The following is a 27,846-nucleotide window of genomic DNA, read 5'->3' on the forward strand; positions in this document are numbered from 1 at the left end:
CCCTTCCCTGGGGCGTACACCACGTGGCACGGCACAGCTCGTTCGCAGAGCTGAACACTCCGGCGTCCCCAAACAGCGCAGCCATGCTCAGGCCGGCTGCAGTGGCCTTGGCAATGCTCTGACCTCTGCCGAGCTCTTTCAGGAGAAGGCGGGCCGGTCAGCGCCAAAGCTCTGCTAGGGACACTGCTAGCAATTGAAAAGCCTGGATGGCTGTGGAGCATTGTCCTGGCCTTGCTTTTTTTGCTAGTATTGTAAAAAATAGGTTTTTTTTCCCCTTATGTGATTACGCAAAAGCATATTATTGTCTTGGATATGCCCTAAGATGCAGAGTCTGTAGGTACTGCACTTAATGAGGCATTACGGCAAGTCACTGCCAACACCAACAAGAAAACCTGTCATTAAAGAGATCTGAGTACTTCCCATTTACTGATAGACTGGTAAAAGGGAAAGAACAAAGTAGTTTAATCCCTGAAGAAAAAACCTTTGTAAATTAAACATTTCAGAGGCATCAAAGACGTTAAGACCTGTCAAAGGTTATATTTAAATAGTTTATCACATTGACTGAGCTGTTATTGGTTTGACCCCGTAATACTAAGTAACCTTTTAAAAGAAATCATCTTAGGAAAGAACCAAATACAAGCAGGGATAGCAGAGGCAACCACCAGCAACCAGCTGGGGGTCTGAGCGTGCCGGAGCAGGGAACCTCTGCCGTTTGGAGGCGCGTCGCACCCAGCGCGGGAGGCCCCGGCGCTGCCCCCTGCCCGGGCAGGCGCCGCCAGCAATTCCCGAGGGGTCTCCAAGCACGCGGGGGGTCCCAGCCCACGAGGCGCAGCGCGGGCCCGGCAGGTGACGGGACCCTGGAGCAGCGCCCGGCTCCCGCGGGGAAGGCTCCCCTCAGGGCGCGCCGTTGCCGGGCCCGCGCCCCGCGGCCGTTGGCCGTTGGCCGTTCGGGCGCCCGCCGCTCCCGCCGCCCCTCGCGCGCCCGCCCCCGGCTCCGAGCCCTCCGCTCCCGCCCCGCCGCCGCCAGACGGTGGCGCTGCCGCACCGGCCTGGCGGCGGGCGGCGGCGCGGCGCGGCGCGGCGCGGCGGCGGCGGGCGGCAGGGGGCGCTGCGGGGAGGTCCGGCGGCGGCGGCGCGGCGGCGGCCGCGGGGCTGCGGTGCGCGGGAGGCGGCGGGCGGGCGGGCTGATGCCGCACAGCCGTGGCGGTCCCGGCGGCGGCATGAGGCGCGCGGGGCGCGGGGCGGCGGCGGCGGCAGAGCGCGGCGCCGCGAGGGCCTGAGCGGAGCCCGAGCGCGGCGCTCCCGCAGCGCGACGATGGCCGGGGGAAGGCGGGGGCTGGTGGCGCCTCAGAACACGTTTCTGGAGAACATCGTGCGAAGGTCTAACGGTGAGCGGGGGCGAGCGCCGCTGCCCCGGCCCCGGGCGGGGGCCGAGGGAGCCGGCGCGGCGCGGCGAGGCGCGGCGCTCTCCCCGCGGGGCGCCCCCGCGCCGAGGGGCGGCGAGTCCCCGCCGCTCCGCGGCTGAAGCGGAGCCGCCGCCGGGCTGCGCCGCCCGGGTGCTGCGGGAGCCCCCGCCGCCGCCCGGGGAGCCGGTGCGCCGAGGGGGGCGGCCGGCGGCGGCTGCAGGTGCGCCGGCTCGGCGGGGCTGCGCCGCCAGCCGGCCGGGCCGGGCCGGGCCGGTTCGGTTCGGGGGGCGCCCGGGGGCAGCGCCCGGGCCCGGCCCCGGCCCGGGGGCGCGGGGCGCCGGCGGGGGCCGCGGCTGCGAGGGCAACGCGGCTTCGGCTGCCGAGGTGATGCGGAGATTCAAGATGGTCTCTGGGCAGGGAAAACCCGGCGTCGGGCGGTGGGAGAGGGCTGCTCGTCCGAGTTGAACGCAAAGATCTGTCATAAGTGAGCAGAGAGTTTGCCATTTTGAGGGCTGAGGGCAGATTTTTTTTTTTTTTTTTTTTTTTTGCTAGTGTACTGTAACCAGGTCTTTCTCTTGGAAAACTGTGGAGTGGAAAATGCCTCGAATTTCACAATTGCATGCAAATATGCATTAATGTTATCCAGATTCTTTCACTTAGAGACTTAGCAAAAGCTAAGCTCCCTCAGTAAGCCTGCGACCATGCAGGCATTTAGGTATTTGTTTAAACCAAAGCATGTGCATTTCTTAAAGCTCTGAGCCCAAGTTTTGCCATTTTTAATGCTTCCGTTGGCTTCAATGGGGTTGCTTAAGGGATTAAGAACTTCTAGCGTGATGGAGAATATGTGGGATCAAGCTCCTTATGAAAACAAGACAAGATGACTTAATTATTTAAAAAAATATAGTCCATTTTGTTCTGATAAGGCAAACAAAATTAACTCTTTTGATAAGCAGCTAAAACCTCAAATTATCAAAGGAATGCAAAGGATAGTTTTCGCATCTTTTTTTTTTTAATTAGGGGCTATTATTGGAGAAATAGCCTTTGATAAAAACCAAGATGAACATATTTTGACATAGAATTGCAAGACTCCATATATAGGTTGTTTTTCTCCATAACTTTCCTATAGAAAGGGTTGAAAACTCTCTGAAAAAATAACAGCCATCCTTATGGTGAATCCTGCCCTCTTCTTTATAAAATGAAATGTTGCATTTCATTACATGCAGACTGTTCCTCTTATCTTACAACACCAGTTATCTAATGCTTTTCTCTAACTGCCTTGAGTTTGTGAATAATTTTCTTAATTAAAAACCAAATTTCTCCACTGACTTTCAGTGCCAAGAGCTTGATTCAACAATTCAACTGAGGGCTAGAGATGATGGGGGGGGGAGGAGGTCATGCAGCAGTAGCTGTGCTCTGTTTTTTCCCCCCTCTTCCCTCATTATTAAGACTGTGTCATGCATGGTGCTAGACAGCACAGATAAAACGACAGCACTCAGTTTCCAAATGCTCAGCAAGTCCCGAGGGCTGTAATAAATACAAGTTTTTAGATTAAGTCTGATAGGAAGTGATGCACAGTTCAGACGTATTAGGAGAAGCTTTGGGAAGTGACTCAGGTTTAGAAGCCCGTTCCTTCCATAATGTGCCTTCTAGCTTTTGCTGGACCCAGTCTAGCTGTGCTGTAAATGTGATGCCATCACTTTTGCTTGCTGTATGAATCAGTTCAGATGTGGGATGTTCAGCCTCTTCTAGCCTCCATCTCTTTCAACATAGCCTCCTTTCTCTCTGCATCTGGCTTGACTGTGTTGGTCAGCATGGGGGCAGTATGGAAACGTCCCAGTTCCTTGTTGCCTGTTTCTTCTTAGCCAGCCTGCTTGGCCTTTGGGAAGCCCACAGGAGGAGTGCTTAAATGGGCCTGTAAAGTTTGAGGTTTGGCTCCCCCTTCTCGGTTTCATTCAGTTGGCTAGTAATGTGACCCACAATGAAACTATCTAGGTCATTTGGGATTTGCCAAATAAACCTTGGGCTTGTTGTCAAATCGTATTTGCTGGCACCTGCAAGTTAAGTAGTGCCAACGGATATTAAATTGATATAGATATATGAATGTTCCCACTTTGAGGAGGATTCCCTTTTTCCTATGAAAGGAGAGGAATTTAGTCATAGAAATGAAACTGATACTGGACAAGTGCTTTACATGCATCATAGTTGCAGATGAACTGCAGAAAACACTCTCTTGCTATATGTTATACACTGGGGGGAGGGAGTTAACTCAGTGAAAGGGGCCTTATGGTAATAAATTAATTGGCATGCAACCACTTTTAGAAGCACTACTCTAAAGACAGCACTAATTATGCCATTTTTACCAGTAATTTAACAAGTAATTCTTTGGACAGCATTTCATATTAGATGTGAGACTGGCAAGCTGATGCAGTTTTAATGTCTAAAGGTAGTAGCAGTGTATGCAGGCATGCAAATTGAGGGTTTTTCCCTCAGGTTTAGTATTTTGCTCATATTTATATCGCACCATCTGCAGCAAGATTTGTCCCAAACTCCCTTAGTCCGAATTGTCTCCTGAAGAGTTTTTAGGGGCAGGAGCTTCTGCTTAGGTTGCAAATAAACTGAGAGAAACTGCTGTTCTTTAGGTTCTCATTCACTAAATGCCAGCCAGAAGAGCTATGTTAAGGTTAGAAGCTGCAGTGTATTTTGTTTCCCCGTGTTGGAGTAAAGAAGGAATTAAGAATTTCTCAGTCCATCCTTGGATTGCTTCTGGGGTGGGATAGCCCTAAAACAGTGCACACTGGAAAGGATATATATAGTTTCATCAGCCTAGGCCTGTGGACCTCATCTGGTCCTCTGTTATTTCATCTCAAAGGAAAACCTGTTGGATTGAGTGTGAACATAACAAGGTTCTTCCTTCTTTGAAATGAGTATCTCCAACAACCTGTAGAAAGTCTGGGGAAAAAATCCTAAGGACCTGGGACACTGTAATCCTGCTTGCCTTGTATTTAATATTTTAAAGCTTTTTTTTTTTTTTTAAACTAGCCATGTATAATTAGAAAAATAAATGTTGCGTGTAGTGCTTGGTTGACAAAAACTTGTTTGAAGCCTTGAAATATTTAAAGACTAGAACGCCCAATGGGACAGAAAATGAGCCCAGACTGTAAAACAGTGCAGTATGTAAAGAATCACTAGCCCCTGATGGTTACTGCTAATGTGATACTAATGTTTTTCCTCGGGTAATGTAATACACTCAACAGTATACAAAGCACTATAACAATAATTGTTATAATCTTGATTCATGGCCAAGGTACTCAATTCAAATGATGCAGTAAGTTATAGAGAAAACTAATTTTATGTGATATTCTAATGCTTTATCAATAATTGGAGTCAAAAATACTTTAGGTTTACGTAATTGTTGTCTGGATTTTGCAGCCCTTTCACGGTCAAAATTCTCCCTGAGATGTGTGAGAATTTTTCAGGTAGAAGGATGGCAAAACCAGGCCTTGTGTTTGCACGGCTTTGGAATTTCAGTGGAAGTCGCAGGCATTTTTCTTGTTTATTGATCGAACAAGGAGGCTGAAAAAAGGGCAAATTTGAGGGCATAGGGTTTGTGTGAATGTCTTGCTTCCACTAAATCCACTAAGAACACCCTAAGGAGACACGAGGTGTGGAAGCAAACCTGCACCCTTTGGAGGATGAGGCGAGTCCCCTGTAGAAGGAAAGAAAAAGCATTTTCAGACACAAATCCTGAGAACAGCAGCTGTTTTCATGATTTATGGCACTGCTTCCACTGGAGACTGTAAAGTCCCAGTACAGTAAACATTCTGCAACCTGGCCCTTCCAACCTTGTACCCTTGCCTGAGACCTATGAGAGAAATTCATTCCTTATAAACAGCTCTGAAACCAAGCAACCTGTTTTTGTCTTCAGCCAGAGGGAAATGCAGAAGAAACTAACATACAGAGTGAGAAACTAAACTGAGTTGTACTTTCATATTTTTGCACTTGAATAAAATATTCATTTAAATGAAGTGTTCATAACCAATCCTTAACCTAACAGCGCTGTGTCTGCTACAGCTTGGCTCTGCCTGCCTTCACTTCAGAACCGAAAGCAGTGAGGAGCACTGTGTGGAGGCACAGCCCTGGCTGCAGCTAAGTCAGTTTGGATCTAGAAGCAGTGTAGGCATGTTTCCCCAAAAGACGAGGTTTATTATCTTAGGTGTTGTGGGTCTAATCACTTTCAGACTACTGAGTTGTTACGATAGTAGGGTACACTAATATCAATGTGACAAGCTCTGTATCGCTCTTACCTACCCAAAGTAGACACATCTAGAATGGCTTTAGTTGTAGAGTGGAGTTTTTGCCGTTTGTAGGAGTCACTGAGTCTTGGGGTAGAGAAGGGTGCCTAGGGTAGTCAGGTCTTGGGCATGCCTGGGGTACTACTTACCAACACTTTCAGTGAATAACATCAGTGAGTAAGAAAGTGTTTTCATAATGAAAATAGAACTGCTGTTGTTGAAATAAGCAAGCGCATTTTGGGGTGCAGTAAACTTTTCTCTTCCTTCTTGGTGGAATATATTTGGTTTCCTGCCAGTTCACAAATTTCCATAACGTACACTGAGTCTTCAACCAATATTGGGTGAGATTCAGTCTTTGGAGAGAACCAGCTCAGAAGCCTTGTGCTGCAGGTAAATTATGTCTCAGAGTGATCTAGCAAGGTTCTGTTGAATAGGGAAACATATTTTAGTGACTGTTTTGGACATAAAACTACTGAGCAAACAAAGTTAGCTGTGTGCAGGGAAGGGCAATATTGATGTATTTCTTACAAGATGCAGTGTCCAGGTTAAACTAGCCTAACTCTTAAGGCTCCCAGACAGGCTGACTTTGAAGGCTGGAACAGGAAGTTCCAGGAGGTTTTCTGCTCCTTGCTGCCAGTTTAAAGTCTTATCCATCTTTTCTTGACCATCACTTGACTTCAGTGCGCTAATTTCACTGTAAAAAAAAAATCAATGTAAATGTTTAGAGTCTGGGCCTGGAGAACATTCTTCTTACCTTGCACAGAAAGCATGTGGCCAAAGCCTCAGCTTGCATGAAAAACTGCTGGGTCAGTAATAAAATGATATCGTATGTACAGATTGGTCTTAGTGGAAGATTTTGTTTCTCTTGCATTACTATGGCTTGCCCTGTGCAAAGTGAATTTTATCCTCTACAAATCTGGCATCTGATGGATGAACCAATGAAGTACTCATGTCCATCTCCTTTTGTATCTAATCCTGCAAGACTCTGTGTATTCAGGATTCCCTCCAAAAACACTTTTATCCAAATAAAGTCTAGGAGCGTAGGTCTGTTTATTAGCACTGATTAAATCAATGCATTTAGGCATGTAAGCAGCAGGCCATCACAGACCACAAGGGGACAACTTGTAGGCTCGGTGTTAGGGACATTTTCACAAATTGAGAATGAAACAAAGAAAAGGGTTTTGTTTCTTCCTGACCTTCCTCCTTTTCTAAGTCAACAGCTAAGAAGATACCATGCTTTTCATGCAATTGGTCAATACATCAAAATGTCTGTGACAGTTGTTTTTTTTTTTCTCAGTATTGCTTGAGTTGAATATAAAATATTTCTTTGCTGGCTGTTATTAGGCCAAGAGCTTTTAATTTTGTGTGTGCAACTTTATGCATTTAGAAATATATGACCTGATTTCCTTAAAATGACTTTTATAGTAAGGAAAAAAGTACAACACGTTTGATATGTGTTTTAAAATTAATGTCCTGAAAGCACAAAAAGTTCTACTATGATAATTCAACCTATCAATCTATTTCTGCATTAAATACTGGAAAAAGATCATAAAACAAATCTCAATGAAATCCATTCATTGGAGAATTTGTTAATGTGTTTTTGTTACTCAGCTAAAAGTGAGCAGAGAGTTAGGTCTTGTCAAATGCTTTTAAGGCTCTTGATGGCTGTAGCTATAATCAGTAAATCAAATGGCTTTTTTTAAACTGATGGAAGACCCATAAAACTGATGCAACTAAAACATGTTTTTTCCTGCATTTCTTTTAAGATCAGGCTGGGGGAGGGGAAAACCCTAGCCAATTAAATGGTGAAGTCTCACTGTTAAACAGTATTTTTGTCCTTTATTAAGAATGGTACAATATATGACTTTTGCAGCTGATGAACCTTCTAATTTCTGAAAATTATCTCATGCTAGCCACTATTTTTGTCTAAATGTCTTTTCTTTTTTAACTCTCAGTATGACCACTACCTCAGAGACAGGCACAGAATGATGCTATGCATAAAATAGGAATGACAGCCTCTGTGCACTTTCCATTTCAGCCGTTCATGTTCCATTATTCTGCATTAATTTCTATTTTACCTTTTTAAATACAAATAATTATCAAGTCTTTATAGCTACTAATGTTTGTATAATGCATTACTCTCTTCAATTTAAATTTTTCTCATGGTAGAGGCTTACTCTGAAATATTTACTATAACAATGCAAAATAACATGTTGAAATTGCACCATTTTTTATATATATTGCTGGCTGAAATTAGCGTTTGCTTTCTGTAATGATTCAAACTGATTCACTTGAAGTTTTTGTCTTAGTTAGTGTCTCCTTTGTTATTTGTGGTAAGTATGATGAAATACATTTTTTAATAATTCTTTTCAGCCTGGGCTTGCACTATGCTCTGCATGCTGTGTAAGTCATGTTAGAATAGAGCAATGAAATGTTTGCGTTTAGTGGATTTTGTTCATGCTCTAGCAGCTGAGGAGCTTTTAAATCCCTTTTTGTTTCTGTAAAATAAATATTTTGTTATGTAAAACTTTTATAAAACTTATAACCCCAGATGAACCTATCTAGAGGACTTTATAATATGTTGTTTTGTATTATAGAGTGAGGCTGCAGCTTAAAAGAATTTAGTCTTAATATTAAGGATGTACATTTTTGAGGCCACTATGTCATTATTCTATAGAGAGATCAGGTTGTTTAACAGGATATTTAAACATTGACCAACTCCCTGTCTAGAAATGAATACAAAGAGATACAGAGTGGATGTTTGTATCCGTGTAACTCCATTGACTTACATAAGAATATGGGTGAAAGAGTAGAATTTTTGTCTTATTAGTTTTCTTTGACTATGTGAATAGTCCTTCTGTCCTTTGAGCAGTTTTGTACTTTCTTTGGACACAGTTACAGCACTTCTATTAAGATGAAAATTTGGTTGATTCCAGTGTCTTTCCTCTCTGAAGTGTAAACCTTGAATCATATGGGTGCAAAGAAAGAATTGAATAGGTTCTTGAAATTCTTTTCAGTTTGACTTATTTATACTGATTTAGAGCCAAATTTTGATCTCATAAGTTACTTTTGAGCAATGTAACTAATCAGTATGGCTAAATAATGCTGTTCTACTTTCTTTTTCAAAGGTAGGGCTCAGCCTGAATAAAAATACATATATACCTATCCTGTGCAAATTGTTAATGCAAAAACATAACATGAGCATGACTGTAGCAATTTTGATATAGACATATCTATAACCAATATTCTATTTCCATGCAGTGTATTCCTTACCAAAAATGAAACCAGCCCTTTTTTCTCTATATCAAAATGATACTACTTGTGATGCAAAGTCACAAGCTTGTAAATACCAGAATTGTTTGGAAACTCATTTGTCCCTTGTACTTGAGCTCTATGATATAGTCTTTAATCATATGATGATTGCATGAGATGTTTGTTTATTGCACATTTCTGATGCTGGCTGTGACATATCACCTGTGCTGCATTATGCCCTGCTAATGCAGCATAGTAGCTAAGGGGTCTCTTATCCCTGCCCTCTCACATACAGTGAAATGATGGCCTGAATCTGTCATTTGCACCAATGCAGTATTTTGGTAATCAAATGATAGGGCAAGAACCCTATTCACTTAGCCATTCTTTTAGTTCTGCAGTAGTGGTTTGTGCTTTTTACTGCTACAAGTCCAGGTTTGCCCCAGTAAAGGAGGGATTTGAGACATGATAAAGGGGACATGCTGGTGTCTCAGTATTTTGTCCACACCCAACATGGTAAAGACTGTGGTTTATAATCAGGAGGCCAGTTTCTGTTCTGAGACTGATGGGAGTATTTAGTCAGCTTGATGAGGAGTAGGTCTGCCCATCATGGTGAGCCTGCTACTCCTTCCGCTGACAGGGGAATAAATTAGGAGCAAATTTTTGAGTTGCATAGTTGTGTGATGACTGTGGGGAAAGATATTAATATATTTAAAATACATTTGTGCATAGAGCCAACCTGAGCACCCTTGTGAGTGGCTTTGCCAGACCAATATACATATCAGGAAGTGCCATGGACACCAGCCTCTGTGGCTGCCAAGGTCTCTGCTACAGCTCCATGAGCAGAGGTTTTCTCTTGGTTGCCCCATGTGTGTCCTCTGTGCAGGCAGTGTGGTGGGAATGTGTCTGGCTGGTGGTCTCTGTGCTTCTGCCAGTGTGTCCCAGAGGAGGCCCCCTGTGTCACCGAAGGGACAGGGAAGGCCTGTACATGGTTGGTGTATTGGCCTCCCGAAAAGAGGTGGGGGGCTCAGCTCCTCACCAAGCAGGGAGGCTGGGTGCTTTGGGTGTGAATGGGTGGCAGGATGGGGGAGTGATAGGGAGGAAGCATTTCAATGACTTGATCTATCCTTTTTGCAAGGAAGCAGCCTCTCCTCAGTCAGCTAGTCCTGACCAGCTACATGTCTGTGAGGTGCTTCTTGCCCTCAGGCGTTTGGAGGTTTGAGCTGATGGGCAGTTCCATTAAATAAAGTAGTATATGCAACAACAATGTTCAGGAGATATGGTAATTTTGTTGGAGTTGAATATCCTACAGACTTGCTATCGCTGCTGTCAAAGGATCAGTGTTACTTGGAAAGACATTTTTTGAACGTGATTCTTCTCTGATGATGTGTAAGTGGAGGAAGGTACTGGTTTTGGTGACTGAGCGAAATCCATTCTTACATTTTGGAAGGAGTTCAAATGTTTTTCTCTCGTCACTTCAAAGCAGCTATGACTAGCTTAAAGTGATAATCCAAAACAGGGCTGACATTTGAGTGTGTAAAGGCTGACGTGGATATACCACATTGAACAGAACTGAGTTGGTGAAAATGCAAACTAGAGAATATGAAATGGGGTGTTTCATGAGCAGCCTGCGTGGCGAAGTGGTGGTGCTGCCTTTGAGATGCTATAGTTCTTGTATTTCTGCAGCAGGAGCAGGATGTTAGAGAAACATCCAAGTAAGTCTGTGCCATCCAACTGCCTTGCTCAGTCTGTGCCGAAACACCTCTGGGAAGCAGCACAGTCCAGAACCCCAAGACTTTTTTTTATGAATCTGCCCTCTCCAGCTCTTACCCCAGCTCTTCTTGGAGCTGACAAGAAGGGTTGGCAATGCTTATGGCTTCTTCTTGTGCCAGGCAGTACTGCTAACCCAACTGACACTGCGATAGAAATGTTGGGCTTGATTCCATGGTAAGGGAGGTGCTCACTCAGAGAGGTGCCTCAGGTCACTATATAGTCTAAGGACTGCAGCTATCATATGTATATTTTATTCCTTGTCTTTGAGGAGGATTTAGCAGTGAGTTTCTCTTCATGGTCTTCCTCTGACCTGCTCCTTTCCTGGCCTTGTTGACCCACTTATGAGTTGCCAAGAGGCTTTCTCTGTGATGCTCAAAGAGTTCACAAGAACATCCCTCGTGCTTGTTGTGCAACAAAGCCACAGCTGTTTCCTGGCCTCTGGAACCCTGCGTCCCTGCAGACAGAGAGACAATATTTGCCTCAGTGGATGTTGTTTAATATTTTCTTCTGTTAGGAACAACTGTTTAACAGATTATGAGCTGTCTCCAAGCAGCACGTTGTCAGGGGCATCAATGCAATTGAATGTAAATGATAGCAATGAGAACAGCCCTTCTACCTCCGGGTTATCTGTCAGAATAAACGATGCAGGGGAGTTATAAGTGGGAGTCCTTATTTTATGCTGTGTCTTACTGGTGTTCACACAGGCAAAACACCATTGTCTGAGACACTTCTGCTGAAGAAATACAGGCATGTTCTCCATGTAGGCATAGAACCATCTTTGTGTCATTATTTTATCTTTTAAGAGGTCTGGGAAGAGGAGCGAATAACTAAGAAAAATGCCTTTTTATCTCTGAGAGCCCTTCTTTACTGTGTGGTATGAGGGCAGAATCTCCCTCCTGCACACACTGTGCAGACATTGGGGTTCCCACACTGTGGGCTTTGAGGCCACAGTGAGTAAAAACAGAAAAAAGAAAAGTGCAAGAAGTATGGAAACCACCAGTGCAGATCACCTCTCCCTCCACCACAAAATCAAGGACAAAGGAATTGATCAGCCCAAGGAAAGGTGGCAGAGGCTGGTGGGTTGGAAACCTCTTTCCTGGCCTTGCAGTTTGGATGCTGCTATGCTACAACTTCTCTCTGCTGCCTGGCTGCTCTGTTCACAGGGGCAAGTGGCTGCCCTGTGGGCTTTCAGCTGCACAGAGAGTTTCCAAGCACCAGTCCTTGCAGGGCATTTTTTTGGATGTAGGGGCCACCTCCAGATGAGCAGTGAAAAGTGTGGCAATGGAGCACGCCAAAAGATGAGTTACAGTTATGGTGTTAACTCCAGAGAATGGGTCCAACTTCAGTGGTTATTTCCTGTGTGCTTGTGGCGAAGCCAGGTAAGGCCTGGACCAAAGAAGGGTACAGGTGCATGAGTGGGGACTAGCTAGAAGTGAGACACTCTTATAAAAGAGTGGGATCCTCAAAACCCCTGCCTTACTCATTGAATTGATAGGTGCCCAAGTTTTTGCCATTAAAGCTTCACAGGCACATAAAGATTCTCTGGACACTCACAAGTAAACCCAACCTGGATTCTCAGATGAAGCATTTTACCCCCTACCTCCCCTAAGAAGCTTACCCAATATAGACTAACAGGATTGCCTAATAGAGACACATGGAATACAGCAGACAACTGACTTAAAAGCTTGCCTAGTGAGGATGTTGACATCTCTGTATTCAGTGGCTTGGTAATTAGAACGGTTATTCAGGACTTGAAATCAAGGCTGAGCTTTCGCTGCCCACGGGTAGTTCCTTATCTCCTAGGAGAACAACCAAACTGCTAGGCTGTCAGGAGGAAGGGAAACGTGTGCATGTTCTCTAAGCACCCTTCTGAAGCTCTGCCCGTCCAAAAAAATTCAAGCTTCATTGGGCCAAAAAGTAAGCAAGTGGGAATGTGGCTCTTTGACTTCTGCATTAATGCCGTTCACCTGGTACAAGGAGTCATGGGTATTATCTGCAAGAACTGTTCTTATGTTAAAATATTGGGCATTGTAAGTACTATAGGAGAGAAAAAACTTAAAATACAGCCCCTTTTCAGTGTTTTCTGTTGCTTGCATGTTTCTGTTTGTTGTGTTAACATTTCTCAGTTCTATTTCCCCAACACTGTGCTGGAAGCTTACATCTCCCAAGCCTTTGGGAGCTGGGCATCTAGGAGCTCAGCTGAAGAAGTCTCACCTTTTGGTGCTTAAATTCCTTTGTGGACTTAGTGCTTTGTTTTTATCTATAAAAAAAAAAAGGGGGGGGGCTGAGAGCATAGTCCTACCTCCCAAAAGTGTTGGGAGGCTAGGTAAAAGTAGGATCACCATAGTAATGGTGGTCAGAAAAGTACCCTAGATAGCTATTAATAAAAAATGGAGTTTACTTGTCTGAAGACAATGTAGAGGTTAAGTGTGAAAGGAAAGTAATTACTTAAGTTAGCAGAGGCTTTTCAAGGAGCTCTTGAGGAAGCAGTTACCTTTTGAGAGGGGGAGATAGCAGGAAGGAATGAATGCATGAAGTAATCGACATCATTGAGATCAGAGCAGAACGTGACCTAGCATTTATATTTGCATATTTTGTTGTCTTTTTTTGTACTTCCTGATGAAATTTTAAAAATATCCTGACACAGTACAATGCAGTGTTTATAATAAACACTCAAAAACACTTGCTCTAGCAATGAGAAATGATTTGGCTTACTTATTCATAGGAAAGGGTAAAAGACACGTATTGTTTTTGGAACAAAGTGCTTCAACCAAGCAAAAACCATGGTATTTAAAAGAGGCTGTGAGAAACAAAGCAGTTAAAATGTCCTGAGGTTATACTACTGGCATATTTCATTCTAAAGAGTGTATAAAGATACACTTAATCTTGCACATGGGATTGGGCAATGGATTTAGATAGCTACAGGAATGTTTTATTTAAACCCATTTAAAGTTTGCAACAGGAGAAAAGATTTTGAAAGGGGAAGTTAAAATAAACAAAACTTTTTGTAATTAATAGGTAAAATGTCTTGTTTGTATCTCTCGCTTGCAGGAACTGTTAATGGCAGCTGTGTTTGTTTGAGCAGTCAGGGTCCTGAAAAGTAGGCAGCATAGTGGACTACCTTAAAAACTCCCTTCTGTATCTGTGTCTTTTAATCTCTCTTGGCTGCCTATCCTCTCTTTCTAAAGCCAGTGGGGCTTTGCAGCCATGAAAGGAGCCCCGTCTCCTCCTGCGTGTTAATGCCCAGGTGACAGCACTGCCGTCCATCTTGGCACAGGTGTAGTTATCTGACTCCACAAGAGCCAAAGCAGCACAGAACCATGGTCTGGGCCCAGCACAGAGTATGTTCATTATTTGAATGAGATCTCAATCATGCAAAAGTAGCATGCAAAATCCAGTAAGTATGGAGGCCTGAATCCTGCTCAGTTTATTCTTAGGAGCTGAAACTCATTCCAGCTTGGATAGCCAACAGAAAGGTCTTTCTACTAATGTAAGTATTAAGCTGAGTTGTCTGGTGTCTAGGTTGGAGCGCTGTGCTGTACGCATCATACAGAAAATATTTGAGTTTGTGTGGCCAGCAGCGATGGGTGTATTGAGAGGAGCCACTGAGTCTACATTCAGAAGAGAAAGCTCCCTCGTGTACTGTGCTGGCTCTGTAGAGGCTTCAGATTCAAACTGAGTGTCATGACGGATCAGTGCATGTGGCACAGAGGGAAACAGTTTGGTGAATCTGTCTTCAGACAAGGGATGAATTTCACCTGCCCAACATCATGTGTTTCATTTGCATAAAACCAATTTCTTCAGGTTTGTGCAAATAATTAAAATTTCCTTAAAGTTAAAATCTACTTAAAACAGGAAAGAATCCTATTGACTGCAGTGGGAATAGTATCTGGGAACAGCTGTGCAGGGACTGAAGCAGTCAAGATCAGATCCTGAGATTAATATTTCCACTAATGCAACCATAGGCTTATCTAATATCTAACTGATGTGTTCTTTCAAACAGATACTAATTTTGTCTTGGGTAATGCCCAGATAGTGGATTGGCCCATTGTGTACAGCAACGATGGATTTTGCAAGCTATCAGGATATCACAGAGCAGAAGTTATGCAAAAAAGCAGCACATGCAGGTATTTGAGAACAGATTGATTTTCTGTTAAATAGCTTGTAGTGTTGTGCTTGTTACTTGAGGAAAAAATAATCTATTTATTCCAGTTTTGTCTTTAATCTCCGGGGCTGCATCTGTCAATTATGCTTTGTAGGTGAAACAAAATCAAAGAAGGGCTATTTCTAAATAGGTTCTCTTCATACAGTAAATAAATGGCTTTGTGCATTTGTCTAGTATCTGACTTGAATTCCTTGTTCTATTTGCAGTTTTATGTATGGAGAGCTGACAGACAAAGATACAATTGACAAGGTCCGGCAAACATTTGAGAACTATGAGATGAACTCCTTTGAAATCCTGATGTACAAGAAGAACAGTAAGTAGTTGCTTTGTTTGTTTGTTTATGTAGGTGTGTAGAATTGTTTTAAATTATAGTGTAAACTGCATGTCTGTCAGCCTGGAGGACTGCGATGTTTAATTTAGGGTAAAATAAGGCCTAGTTAATATACAAGGGAAGACCAAGAATGTTGAGGATGAGAATCACTCACAGATGCAGCCAAGGTCTCTAGTTTGTTCTGATGTTTCAAGCAATTTGTGTGTGACGCTTTAAGACAACAGTGTTAAGGTTCCAACAGTAGTAATAATACCTGAAGTAGGTTTGTGCAAATAATTTTTGCTTTGTTACAGATTTTTTTTTTTTAATTTGATATAACAAAGCTAGTATTTAAATGTAGTTTCGGAACAAAAATAACCCATCTTTTATTTTAGAAGGCGAACTAATCTCTTTTTATTTTTTCCGATGAAGCTGTCTTTCATTTAGGACAAAACTATTCCCCAAATGTGATATGAAATTGCTAGGAATTTCAGTCTGTGACTGCACATGTCAGCAGATTAACTACTTTCCCGAAATTTGCTGCTGACTACTTTCCCAAAATTTGCTGCCCCACCCTACTGTCGATTATGTTATGGCACAACTACTTTCATCTACCTAACATGACCTGAAAAGCACATCCACTAGGATCTTCAGCCTTGCCAAATGTCAACCTAAAGGCTGTATTCTGTAACTTTTCTTTTGGTCTTAAAGATTTTTGCCTTCTGACTGTGAAGCTGCTAGTATCTGTCTGTGGAGAGGGTACCTTGCAGGAATGTCCAGCTAGCAGCTGCTTCTCATTTCAGCTATGATCAATATTGCATTAGAATACGATGGTGGGCAGAGGAGACTTTAACCAGAAGGCATAAGATGAACTGCTGCAATGTAATTTTCCAGAGTTAGCCTCCTCGCTATGCCTTAGTTATTCTTAGAAGGACTGGTTTTCTGGGGAAAGGGAATCCCGTCTCCCTTTGTGTTTGGAGTCTTTGGTCTTTCTGTTGACATGGCTAGCTAGTATTGACTGCTGGAGTCTGGTGAGAGAAACGCAAGCAATTCATGTAAGCTACTGAAGTTAATAACTATGCATGCTAGTGCTGATCCATGGATCTGTGGGGCTGCTTGTTTTCTAACAGAATGAATCTGTTCTTTTAAGAACTGGTGGTGCCAAAGTACATGTAATTGGCTTTTGCCATCATTTAGGGAAAAAATCTGTAAGTGATTTTGGTTTCCTCTCTCTTCTGGTCTTTCTTCTCTCTCTCTTTTGCCTGTTCAAGCCATCATGACCTCTGACACTGTGCCATTACTCAGGGCTTTTCTGGAGCACAGCTTTGCTAGTCCAACTCGTTAGAAAAGCTATATGCACTAGCTGAATGGCCTTGCTTTGTGCTTTCTCTCTAGTGTCATCTGCCTCCAGTGTTTACCTATTTCCTAAAGCTCATTTCTGATCCTAGCTCAGTTAATGGCCATAGGGACATATTCATCCAAAGCTGAGTAAATAAGCTGTTGTCATGGGATCTAGGAGGGTCTAGAATTCTCTTTGTTGACAGTGATTTGGCACCAAGAGGCTACGCAGCTACTCTTCTGCCTCTGCCGCAGCATATGGCCTGTAGCAGAGCCTGGGGCCTCTCTGTCTTTCCTGCAGATTAGAAGCAAGGTAACTGTGGAGGGGAGATTGTTTCCTGCCCTGCTGTGTGCTTTCCCGAGGAGAGGCAGCCTAGAACAAAGTCCAGCTGTGCAGAAGTTGTGTTGTGTGACATGTCAAAAAGCAGAGCCGCGACAGTTCTGCGATGTGTATAGATGGTCATGGGAAGAAAGAAGGCAGAGAGCTTACTTTAACTGTAACAAAACACAGTGCTGTTTGTTGGATCTTCTGCTTTATTGATACCTTACCTACTATTAGAGAGACTCTGACTAATAACAATAGAGAGTTGTAACCCAAAAATACCAAAAATGGGAAGTCTTTGAGCTTTTTTACAGAATAAGACACACCACAGAAAATACTGTCTTGTTCATGAGTCATTTAGCACCCGGACTGCTGGTGTCTTTTGCACTTGTGGTCATATAACCTTAGCCCGCAACTACGGAAGTTACCTGCTTGGGCTACGAACACAATAAGTTTCAACCTATTCTCATTTTAAAGACTTTGGAAAGGCCCCTGAATTTTGTTACAACGACACTTTTTTTCTGCTCTTCCTTTCTCTTTTTTTCCTCTCTATCCTCTCCAGTTCTATTTCTCTTCTTCAATTTAGCCAATAAATTAGACAAGAAATGTATTTTTGTTGTTCTTTACCTGCCCCCCTTCATCCCTCTAAGCTAGCAGTCATGAAAACTGGCAAATTTTTCTTCCATTTTTGTGCTGCTGAATAAATGAGACGCTTTCCACAACCTATATGTTTAATGTACTTCTGGCTGTTTTAATAATACAATCTATCTATTTGGAAGAAAAAGAGAACAAAGCAAGAGTTTCAAGTAAACTAAATAAATACTGTTAGTGCAGGTCAATCTTCATCTTGTATCTTTCTAAACAGCAGTCCTCTCCCTCTTTCTTTGTCTGGGTAAGAATTATGTCCTGATCCTACACTAGACATGTCAGCAATAGTTTGAGATATTTAATAATACTCCTAGAAGTGTTATACATTTCTGACACACCACTCTCCATGGTGGTGACCCAGTGCTAGTATTTACTCGTTTGCACTGTAAGAATAATCCATCCAGATGTTGATTGGCACAATATGTCTGCAAGCTTCATTGCGATTCACAATATTTACACTAGAAATAGCATTGGCTGTAGTATTCAGAAAAATGATACTATTTTCTGCCTTCATGGTGTTTACATGTATAGATACTCTCTCAACTCTGGCCTCCTCCTTTCTCCCTCCGACCCTCACTGCTCCAACAGTGACTGTGTCTCCCTCTTTTCAGAACCTGAAATTAAGATGCAGTAGAGATTTCATGGATCCTTGTGCTGGGCCTTTGATTTCTTAGCAGATATGTGATTATTGTTTTTGTTTGCTAGAGGAATTGCTTCCTACAAATGTAGATCCCCTTCAGGGTAGCTGGCAGCAATTGGAACAAGCAGGTGAACAACCACCAGATTTTCCTCAGTGCTGCCATCCTGTTGCATTCAGTGGGGATTCATGGTCATACCTGGAAGGAGACAAAGTGGAGGCTTTCTTTAATACGGACTACAAAATGACAACAGACAGGTTGACGGTAATTTCATGTGAGAGTTTCAGTTCCATTGTTTGATTAGATGTGAGTGCCCAGTGCAGAAGTATTGTTTATGCCAGAAGTATTGTTTATGTTAGTATGGGAAAATCAAACCAGTGCTGTGCCTCACTGAATTCAGTCGAGTTATGCTAACTCACACCAAGGAAGGATACAGCCTGATGTATTCAAAAAGATTTTGCATCTAGTCTTAGTTAATCTTAGCTTATTAGAATTGATTATTAGAAGCTTTAGAAGTTTAATTTCTCTTTAGACTTTGAACGCTGTTTTTTAGGTTTTTACACTTTACATTCATTCTTATTAAATGAAAATGTCTGAGTAAATTAAACTTGGACTTTCACTGTCTAGTTTTGTATCCACAGCACAGGTCTGGGTTTCAAGCAGTGCAAAGGCAGGCTTCTTCCAGATGTCCTTCCTTCTGTTACTGATGAAGCAGATTTTTAAGAATGTAAATTTACTCCCTAAATTCCTGTCTACTACTGAAGAGATGGTGCCCGTGCAAAATGTAACCCGCCTTTCTATGCAGTATGTGATCATGCTTCAGTGGAAGAGCACCTGAAGTAGGCTGGGCCCTTAAATCTGAAACACAACACTCAGGCTTGAACAGCAGAGCAGGCTGCGAAGAATATTTCCTGCTAAAATAGTGGCCTCCATTACCTTAATTTTAATACAGGAGGGGTCTGTGAACATGTGTGCATAAAATCCATACAGAGTTACAAACAGCCTCCACGTGCCCCTGTCTGAGCAAAGACATTCCCATTGCTTATACTCTGTTTTTTTTTTCTGAGAGGTTCTTTACAAGCCCAGGCGAGGCCAGTGGAAGCAGCAGCCCAGGAATGGGTTGTAGGCAATTCCCTTGCATCCTGCGAAGTGATTCAGATAAGCAGCAGCTCTTCTAGCACATATGTCATGGTGAGGGTCCAAAAGGCTGGGCTTCACTCCCAGTCTCTGCTGGGGGTCCACCTCTCTAGATCTCTGGGTGCTTGAATTTAGTTAATAAATTTAATACTATGAAGGTTTGGGAGGGGGATTGTTTTGTTTTTGTTTGGGGTTTGGTTGTTTTTGTTGTTTTTTTTTGTTTTGTTTTTACCCCTCGTGTATAAGAAGGCTGTTAGGTGCCAAAGAATGGTAATAGGCCCAAAATAGTGATTTGACAGACTCTACATGCACTTATCTTTGGGCCTGGTGCTTTCTACAGAGGAAAAAAAAAATCTTAATTTATACAGAACAAAATTTGCTTCACAATGATAGACCTGTGATTTCCTACCACTAGGGAGAGTTTCTCATAACTGATTTGGGTTAAAACAATTTATATTAATGTGCACTGTGCCTCTGGTGTCTGCAGATGGAAGCCCTTGGTTTATAAATCACTAACACAAATCATTGCATATAACCAGAAGCAGGAAAGAATGAGGAAATCTGTGTAAACCGGTATGTATCCTGCGGAGATTCCCACTGAAATTTGGCTCTATATTTGTCAAACAGTATGCACACCTGCATCTCCTCTTCTGTGAAATCCTTCTGTGTGAGTTTAGTTACCTTTGTGAAGGTCAAGCCAAAGTAGCTTGGTTTCATAAAACTGGTAGTTCGTATCAATCTTGATAACTTCTAGTGTGTTCCCAAGCAGGAACTGTTGTCATCTCTCCAAACATATTTAGTACGAGACTTTCCAATAACAGTCCTTAAACATTTTATCTGAGGTAAATGCAAAGAAGATCTCAAGACTTCCCTTTGTCTTCCCCTTCTTTATACTCCCTTCTGTTTTCAGAGAGCTCAGAATCGGGCAAACCATACCAACATTGATGCAGTGCAAGGGTGTGCTCCGAACCTTTTTCTCCTGTGTTGCTCCAGTGCGATAGGATAACCCCTGTGCCTAGCAATTCCACCTTTGGGGACTGAAATTGATTTTCTTTATCTTAGCATGTAAAGGTCTGACCTTTAGAAACTTTGGCTGTCAGAGTGTAGCGGCAGCAGCTGCAGAAAACATGAAGGCAGCAGCTTTTAAAGTGCTGGAAATGTATCATAAGTCTGTCATTATTGGCATAGTGTGGTGAGCTCCTCCATCCTGAGCTGGTTTGTTCTCATTCAGTGCACACACTCTGCTAAAAGGTAGAGTCTATGGGAAGACTTTTGCTCTTTATCTTACTTGGTCAAATATCAGACTCACCTGTGCTCCTAGTTAAAATCTATGTGGGTATAGTGGCTTGCCTAGTCCCTCTTGACCACACCTGATCGGTTTGCTTGCCAATTTCATATTGGACAAACTATTTGGCCTTTATGGGACAGAAAGAAACAATCTCATAATGACCTGGGCATAAGTGAAACTCCAGAAGAGGTGACTGTAGAGGTCAGCTGTGCTCTTTATATAACTGAAATCCTGCTGTCTGCATCACTGCATGTAGTAATTGGTGGAGACAGCACATGCGGCTAACTTTTTCATTTCCATACTGCTTGACTGTTTATGTTCAGGGCAATACTTGCCTGATGATCATTTGATTGAAACATTATCAAGTAATACAGAGGTGGTGCCACTTTGAGGAAACTTGCCCTAGTCAGCAAGGGCAGCTGAATTGTCAAACATTTTTTTCATCATATTTACAAACCAATCTTGTTTTACTTTGGGGAAAGAAACACCGCTTACTGCACTTTTATTTAAACAACAGGGGTTTTGTGATTTTGAAAAACAGCTGTTAATTTTACCTCTTTGGTTAAATGGTTCCAGGTATGGGGAAAGGGCACATTTAGACAGTGATTTTGCTTTTCATTATAGCCTGTTTCTAGCTGACAGGAGGGAAAACTGAAGGAAGATGATCGATATGCTTGGAGTGATGCACACAGAGGGAGAAGCAGGAACAGACTTTAAATATCTCATTTTCTTTGACACTATGAAAGATTCTGAGGATCTTAACCAAAGTCAAATCACATATTAAATATTGGTGCTCCTAGCAAGGGGCAGAACATGTCACTGTTGAAATACCCAGGACTGGAATAGAGGAAAGGGAAGAGACAGCAGTATTCACATTGCAAATGGGAAATGATAAGGTGCAGAGATATTTACTGGGTTAGTCTGGAGAAGATTTGGACCTGAATGAAGTCTCTTAAAATTGCTGTGCCTTTAAGGAACACCCTAAGTCTTGTGCTCAGGCCATTGAAGACCATTAAGAGCCACATCCCTTAATTCTGGGATTAGCTATGTAATTTTGGTACTGCAAGACAGGCTGGTCCTTCAGGCTGCTGTCAAGTTTGTTGTAGATTTTCATCTCTTCCCAGTTGTTCACACTGCTTCCCCATCAACTTCGAAGTGACATTCCTTTTGTAGCAAAACTGGTCCTATTCCATTTCACTGTTGATTCCAGATCTAACAGAAGCCAACGTGGCTCACGAGTGTTTACTTCTTTGTGTACTGGCATTATCTTTGAACTTCACCAGTGAGAGAGGTTGCCAAGACTGAACACAAAATGTAAATGGAAGTAGTTGTATTGTTGGAAACGCTGGTAAACAGTCTCTGCGTGGCTGTACATCAATGCACACTGGGGGCATAAAGTGAAGTTACTCTTGTTTTGCTGTGAAAGCTCTGAAATATATGCTGCAGTTTCCCTCACTGCCTGAATAACGCATAGACTGAATCTGAAAATCACATTTTTCATCAAAATAGGCTTGTTTGTGCCTCTTGCCAGTAGTGATTGTCTGGCTGAGCAGGGACATCCGCTTTGACACCAAGAGTATGAGGGCTGCCTGAAGGAGGTTGAAATTCTAGTTTCCGACCTGATTTATAACTGGTTTATACTTGGAGCTTTCCTGTTTAATAGTTAAATAAACTGTTTAATGTTTAAAAAGTAAAATTCTTCTGATAATTAAACCAGTATGCAGGAAAAAAGTTGAGCACAGTCACAGCTTTGCTAAACCTTTCAGTGTGTTCCCACAGCTCAGATCCCAGCCCTGCTATGACTAAGCTCCTGGTTGCAGAGCTCTGTGGAAAACCCATATAATCCAGCACTGTGGGCACTCACCTTGTGACTGGATTCTTATATCCCCTTATCTCCTATCCCCAAAAGAGACTAACAAGATAGTGGGGAATACACTGCAGGGAAAAATTCTGAGTAGTGTTGGGGGCAGACAGGATGGCCTGACAGAATTTTACATCTACTTATTTATGCTGTTACTCTGTTACTGTGGAAGATGGTTTACCCAGACCATGTGTGCCACCTTGATTTAACATTCTGTCCTGGAACATCCCCTGTTTGCAGCACTCTGGAAATACCAAGGGTGCCCAGATAGTGCAGGCAACAAAAGCATCTTCTGCTTTTGGCTAGCAAGGAGATCTGGCTGTTTCTTGTTGCCAGCGGGCGGATCACTAAGATCTATAGCTAGTTCTAGGTAAAATGGTGTTCATTTCTCCCTTTCTTTTTAATATAAATAATGCAGCACAGGAGTAGTAGTCAAGGAAGTCAGAAGGTGAGAACCCTGTCAATACAAACTCCTTGCTCTGCAGCAGCCTTCTACAGCTTATCAGGAAGAGTCTTTCCTCTTGCTGCATACAGAACATGTTACAAAACTCTTGCAATAGCATATCATACCATAATCACAAAGAGAAGATGAAACCATGCATCTGAGATGCCAGAATAAGTGGGTGAATTGCATTTTTTTCTGTTTCTGTGATACGTGTACAGCGTCTTCAAAAGCAGGGTAACAGTTGTTATAGCTGTGAGAGTCGGAGATGATGCTGAGTATGTAATTCGGCTTCAGTGCTGTGAAGGTTAATATTACAAGTAGCCCATAGCAGAATGGCTGTAGCTTGAAGTAATAAAACAATATAAAGTGTTTCTGGGGAGGGGAAAAAAATTCTAATTGAAAAAGCTAGTGCATGTCGGCTGCAGATGAAGATCCTGGCTGATTAAAAACCTGCAGTGTTAGTGGAGGGTGTTGGAGTGGATAAAATAAAAAGTGATTGGTCACCAACTGAGTTGACTGCTCAAAGACAAGATATGGATTTGTCCAGCCTGAGAATAGTTCGCATATGAAGATGGGAAGGACAAATAGGCGATTTTAGAAGCTCCTGAGGAAGGGGAATGTAGATAGCATTACTGTCTAGCAAATCACTGTTGGCTTCTTTGTGGCAGTGTCTTCTAAGATCATTAACAAGTTAGTGATGATTTTACTGGGGCAGTTACTTTGCTGAATCTTTTCTTGCCTTTAGTATTTTGTTTGCTTATATTTTATTGGAAGGGAGTGTTAAAGAACTCTAATTCTCTTAAAAATACGTTGATCCCTGAATACTTTTTGCTGTGCAGATGTGGTCTAGAAATGGCCATCAGTGATTCCATCTGGTTTACTCTGCTTTTTGAGTGGAGGCCTCCATGCATTATATACCCTGCTGTCTATAGAGGTGACTGTACATATGGCATGGAAGCTCAGCCAGGGTTTGAAGCTGCCTGTGCTATGTGCGCACAGTGGAGTGTGTTAAGAATTGAGCTTAATTTGTGGAAGCTGTCCATGGGTCTTGGAGATGCCCTGGCTTTCTGTGGCCAGAAAAGATTGCTGAGCACAGAGGCTGGGAAACAGCCAGGTGAGGCACTGGTAGCAACATGCTCTGTTATATGAACATAGTTGGGAAAAAGCTGCCTTTGCTTGCTTTGCTGAATAATAACTTGTGAACTGCCTGAGGTTTCCTTGTACTGTGTTAACAGGCAAAAAGAACAAGTGGTCCTTTTTCTTGTGTTGGACCCAAGAACAAGAGCTGGATTCACAGACCCAGCTGTGTTTTCCTGAGCCCTCCAACCTGCTTGTACTCGCTATCTATCTAGTACTATCACTAGTATCTTCTCAGCAGAACCACCAGAAATATAGAAAGGCAGGGCTGACTGACAGTTTCCTTCCTCAAGGTGATCTGTCAAAGTGGATGTCAAGGAAAATGCACAGTGACATCTGGGTCATTATCAGGGTGCATATTTTTCTGTGATGTACAGGATCTAATCTCTTAAGGAGTTTCGTTAGTAGTTCATTCACTGAAGTAACTAGAAAAATATAGCTATATGCAGTATAGCTTACTGTCATTCACAGCCCATGGCCTGGTCCTGATGGCTTGTTTGGTCCTGAATTCAGTGGAATTTCTCTTGCTTCACACTAGAGCAAGCATGAACAGGCTCAGAAAAAAGCAGATTGAAAGGCAGCTTGCAAAGAATTTCGCTAGCATCCTCCCTTGCATGGGAGGGTCTGCAGGCTAGGCCAGAGCTCACGGAGCCTGGCTCTTGAAACTGAGGGTGAGCTGGCATAACTGTTAAGGGACAGTGCTCCCTGGCTGCAGATAAGTATAAGGTCAATCAAACTGGATATGCTCTTGAGCTGAGAGGCTCTGTGTTATGGTGATATCTGATATGATGGACACTCTTGGCCTGTCCTCAAGTCTTGCAAAGAGCCAGCAAGACTGTGCTGTGTGCACCCTTTCAACATACATGGGACTCTTATCAGGAGATCTCAAAGCACTTCCTTCATGTATTTGCTTTGCAGGTGAAGCCCAGAAAGAGTGAGTGATTCTCTAAGATTACAAAGCTAATGAGAGGCAGAGCGGAGAACTTAACTAACACTTTTGTCAGCTGTTTTGTCATTTTACCTAATAGGTGTTTGCAAAAAAACCCATTGAAGTAACATTTACCAATGGCTGATTTTCAAGTGCAAACATCTAAACTACCACATTTACTGTTTTACCTACAATTGACCAACTTTTTGTTATGTTTGTTTACAGGAACACCTGTCTGGTTCTTTGTGAAAATTGCTCCGATTCGAAATGAGCAGGATAAAGTGGTTTTATTTCTTTGCACTTTCAATGATATAACAGCTTTCAAGCAGCCCATTGAGGATGATTCATGTAAAGGTTTGTCTTTTTCACATTTATATATCTTTGCTGCTTCTGTTCATTTGACCTGGTCTTAAAATAGCTGAAATCCTGTAAGTACCAAAGCCAAAGAATTAGACCTTAAAGCAACCTGTAACTATGCTACCAAGGACTATATCTGTGCAAGGAATGGTTGCTGACTTGCTAAGCAAATTGCCTCTGGCGTGCACTGGAAAGGGTGATTGCCAAATAAATCCCCAAGTGCTTCAGGAAGTGGGGTTTGCTTAGCACATAGCTGCTATGCTTCCTTTTAATTTCTTTGTTAATCCACACTCCAGCATGGCTTTCAAGCAATCACAATGCTGCTGAAGAGCCTCTTTGATGTTAGAGGCAACTGAAGGGTCTTGGGCCCTGTCCAAATTGTGCGTGACACTTTATGCAAAAATGGAGGTATTAACCCTGTCTGAGTCCAGCAAAGATTTGAATAATTTCATTCTGCATGGATTGACTTTACTTACTGTTATTAGGGCGTTCCTTATACTAAAGTTTTGGACTAGTTTCCTTTGACGTCAGTGAAAAGATTCCCATCGACTTAAGTTGAATCAGGTTCAAGCTGTCCTGGTGAATGAAGTAGCACTGCTGGGTTTTGCTGTTAACTCTTTGAGTTACACCCTGAAAACCTGGAAGCAAATTTGGCTGTGAGAGAGAGGCATAAACTTGACAGGTTCAGTTTCTGTCAAAAATAGAACTTTTTACCCATATGGAGAATTAGAGACTTATTTCCTCTGGGGAGAAAAGGACATAAATTCTCCTGTTGTTTGCATTTTTGTAGTATTTAATAATATTTGTAGTATTAAATTAAACAGGAAACTTACTGTGAAGGTGAACTGATTTACATTTATTCTCAAAATGTTAGTCTTTAAAAATGCAGTTTCCCAAAGTGGAAACACCTGTTATCATGAAAAAGGAAGCATAACCTTGACAAACATACGCTCTTCCAAACTATATGTTTTTTTTCCCTTTCTTTTTAATGCTATTTGTTTGGTTTTTCACTGCTTTAATAAAACTAAAATATGTATTTTGCTGGAAAGGTTGGGTCTACAGTACTTTTTTCCCCACCTTTTTGGTCTTCACTGTGTCCTGATGAGGACTGACAGCAAAGATAAGTCAGCATGATGCAGTAAAGCCGGCTCTTGTTTATTGCTGAGAGTGAAGGCCCTTGCTTCATTTAGTCAGTCAATAAGCGGAGCTTTCATTCAGGAATTATAGCTATGCCTTTTCCCTTTGCTTCCGCAGAAGATCCTTAGTGTGATAGTGATCTGCACTCTCAGGAAAAGAGGTTGTCCCTTACGTTGAACACAAGGAAGCATTTGAACTTTTTTGTTTGTCAGAGAAGAAGGAAGAAAACACTAATAAAATCCTAAAAAGCCTCATCCTTTGTTGGATCTTCAGATCATGCTATTCTTACAGTGATTATGATAATTCTTAGCAGTTTTATATCTAAAGTAATATAAGGACTAAACCTATGTGTAAGTGGGCTAACTTGCAGAGGAGTTTATGTACTAAGCAAAATTTCTTTATCTGGCCCGTGAAAACTGGCTAAGTGAGTACTACTACAAAGTCACAGGCAGTGAAAGCAGAAGAGCTGGACATATTATTTAGAGGCAGTTGATTCACGGCTCTACAATCCTTCCCTGAGTGGTGCTGCTTTATATACGGAACAATTTATATACTACATGAGTCTTCCAAATACTGCTTCTGAATCTCCTAAAATTACGAAGTTGTTGTTTCATGCTGGTAGAGTTCACTGTTGCTACATGCGCAAATTGGAAGATGATGTAAGTGAAATTGCACATTCTCTTCTATTCCTTAACTTATCCCCTACTCCTTTCCCTCTTCCATAAGTTGCTCCCTATGGGCTAGCTTGGAATTTAATTGCATGCATCTCAGGAGGTGATATTGTGTCAGCCATTTAATGGCTAGGTGAGCAGTTCCTTAGGAAAAAAGGACTAACTTGCCAAACAATTAAAAGAATTGTACATGCATGACCGTCCTTGATGTTAGATCTCATTGTGCTATCACATACTGCAAGAGGAAAAAGAAAGGTCTGGAGTGTCAGACAACTGATTGTCTGCAATGGGCTAAGGTTCATGGAGGGGAAAAGAGGAAGTATGTTTTGGAAGAACTAAGAAAGATAAAATTGCTTATTTCTTAGCTTTTTCTAAAAGTCACTGCTTTTATAGACCTCAGCTTTGAAGAGGGCATATTCTTTGCAGCAGGTACAACATTACATAGAAAGTTCATAACGTGTTTGAAAGACAGCAATTTTTGTAGAAACGTTTCTCGTATTTAAAAAAAAAAACAAAACTCCCAACCTGAAAATCTAAAACTGTACACTGTTTGATTTAAACAGCTGAAAACTGATTGTTGGATCAATTCTCTTTTCCTCCTTTCACCTCAATCAGCATTTATCAACTACTTTTTGTTTACTGTGAACATAAAAATCACTTTGTTTAAACAAAATCAGTTTCACATATATATGTTTGGTCAGTGCCTGTCCGGCTGCCCTGCATATGCAGATATTTTATTAAAGT

At 42.4% G+C, this 27,846-nt stretch overlaps 1 protein-coding gene across 1 annotated transcript in view; it reads left to right on the forward strand.

Moving 5' to 3' along the window:
* Positions 1 to 1,288: 1,288 nt before the first annotated feature.
* Positions 1,289 to 27,846, forward strand: part of KCNH1 (potassium voltage-gated channel subfamily H member 1) — a 189,541-nt gene continuing 162,983 nt past the window's right edge. The window contains exons 1-4 of the mRNA XM_067294701.1: positions 1,289 to 1,388; positions 14,724 to 14,847; positions 15,092 to 15,198; positions 25,163 to 25,291. Coding sequence (XP_067150802.1) covers positions 1,316 to 1,388; positions 14,724 to 14,847; positions 15,092 to 15,198; positions 25,163 to 25,291 — 433 coding nt within the window. The 5' untranslated portion in view covers positions 1,289 to 1,315. The remainder of the gene's footprint in view (positions 1,389 to 14,723; positions 14,848 to 15,091; positions 15,199 to 25,162; positions 25,292 to 27,846) is intronic.

The sequence above is a fragment of the Apteryx mantelli genome, chromosome 3, assembly GCF_036417845.1.
Source record: "Apteryx mantelli isolate bAptMan1 chromosome 3, bAptMan1.hap1, whole genome shotgun sequence".
NCBI classification, from domain to species: domain Eukaryota; kingdom Metazoa; phylum Chordata; class Aves; order Apterygiformes; family Apterygidae; genus Apteryx; species Apteryx mantelli.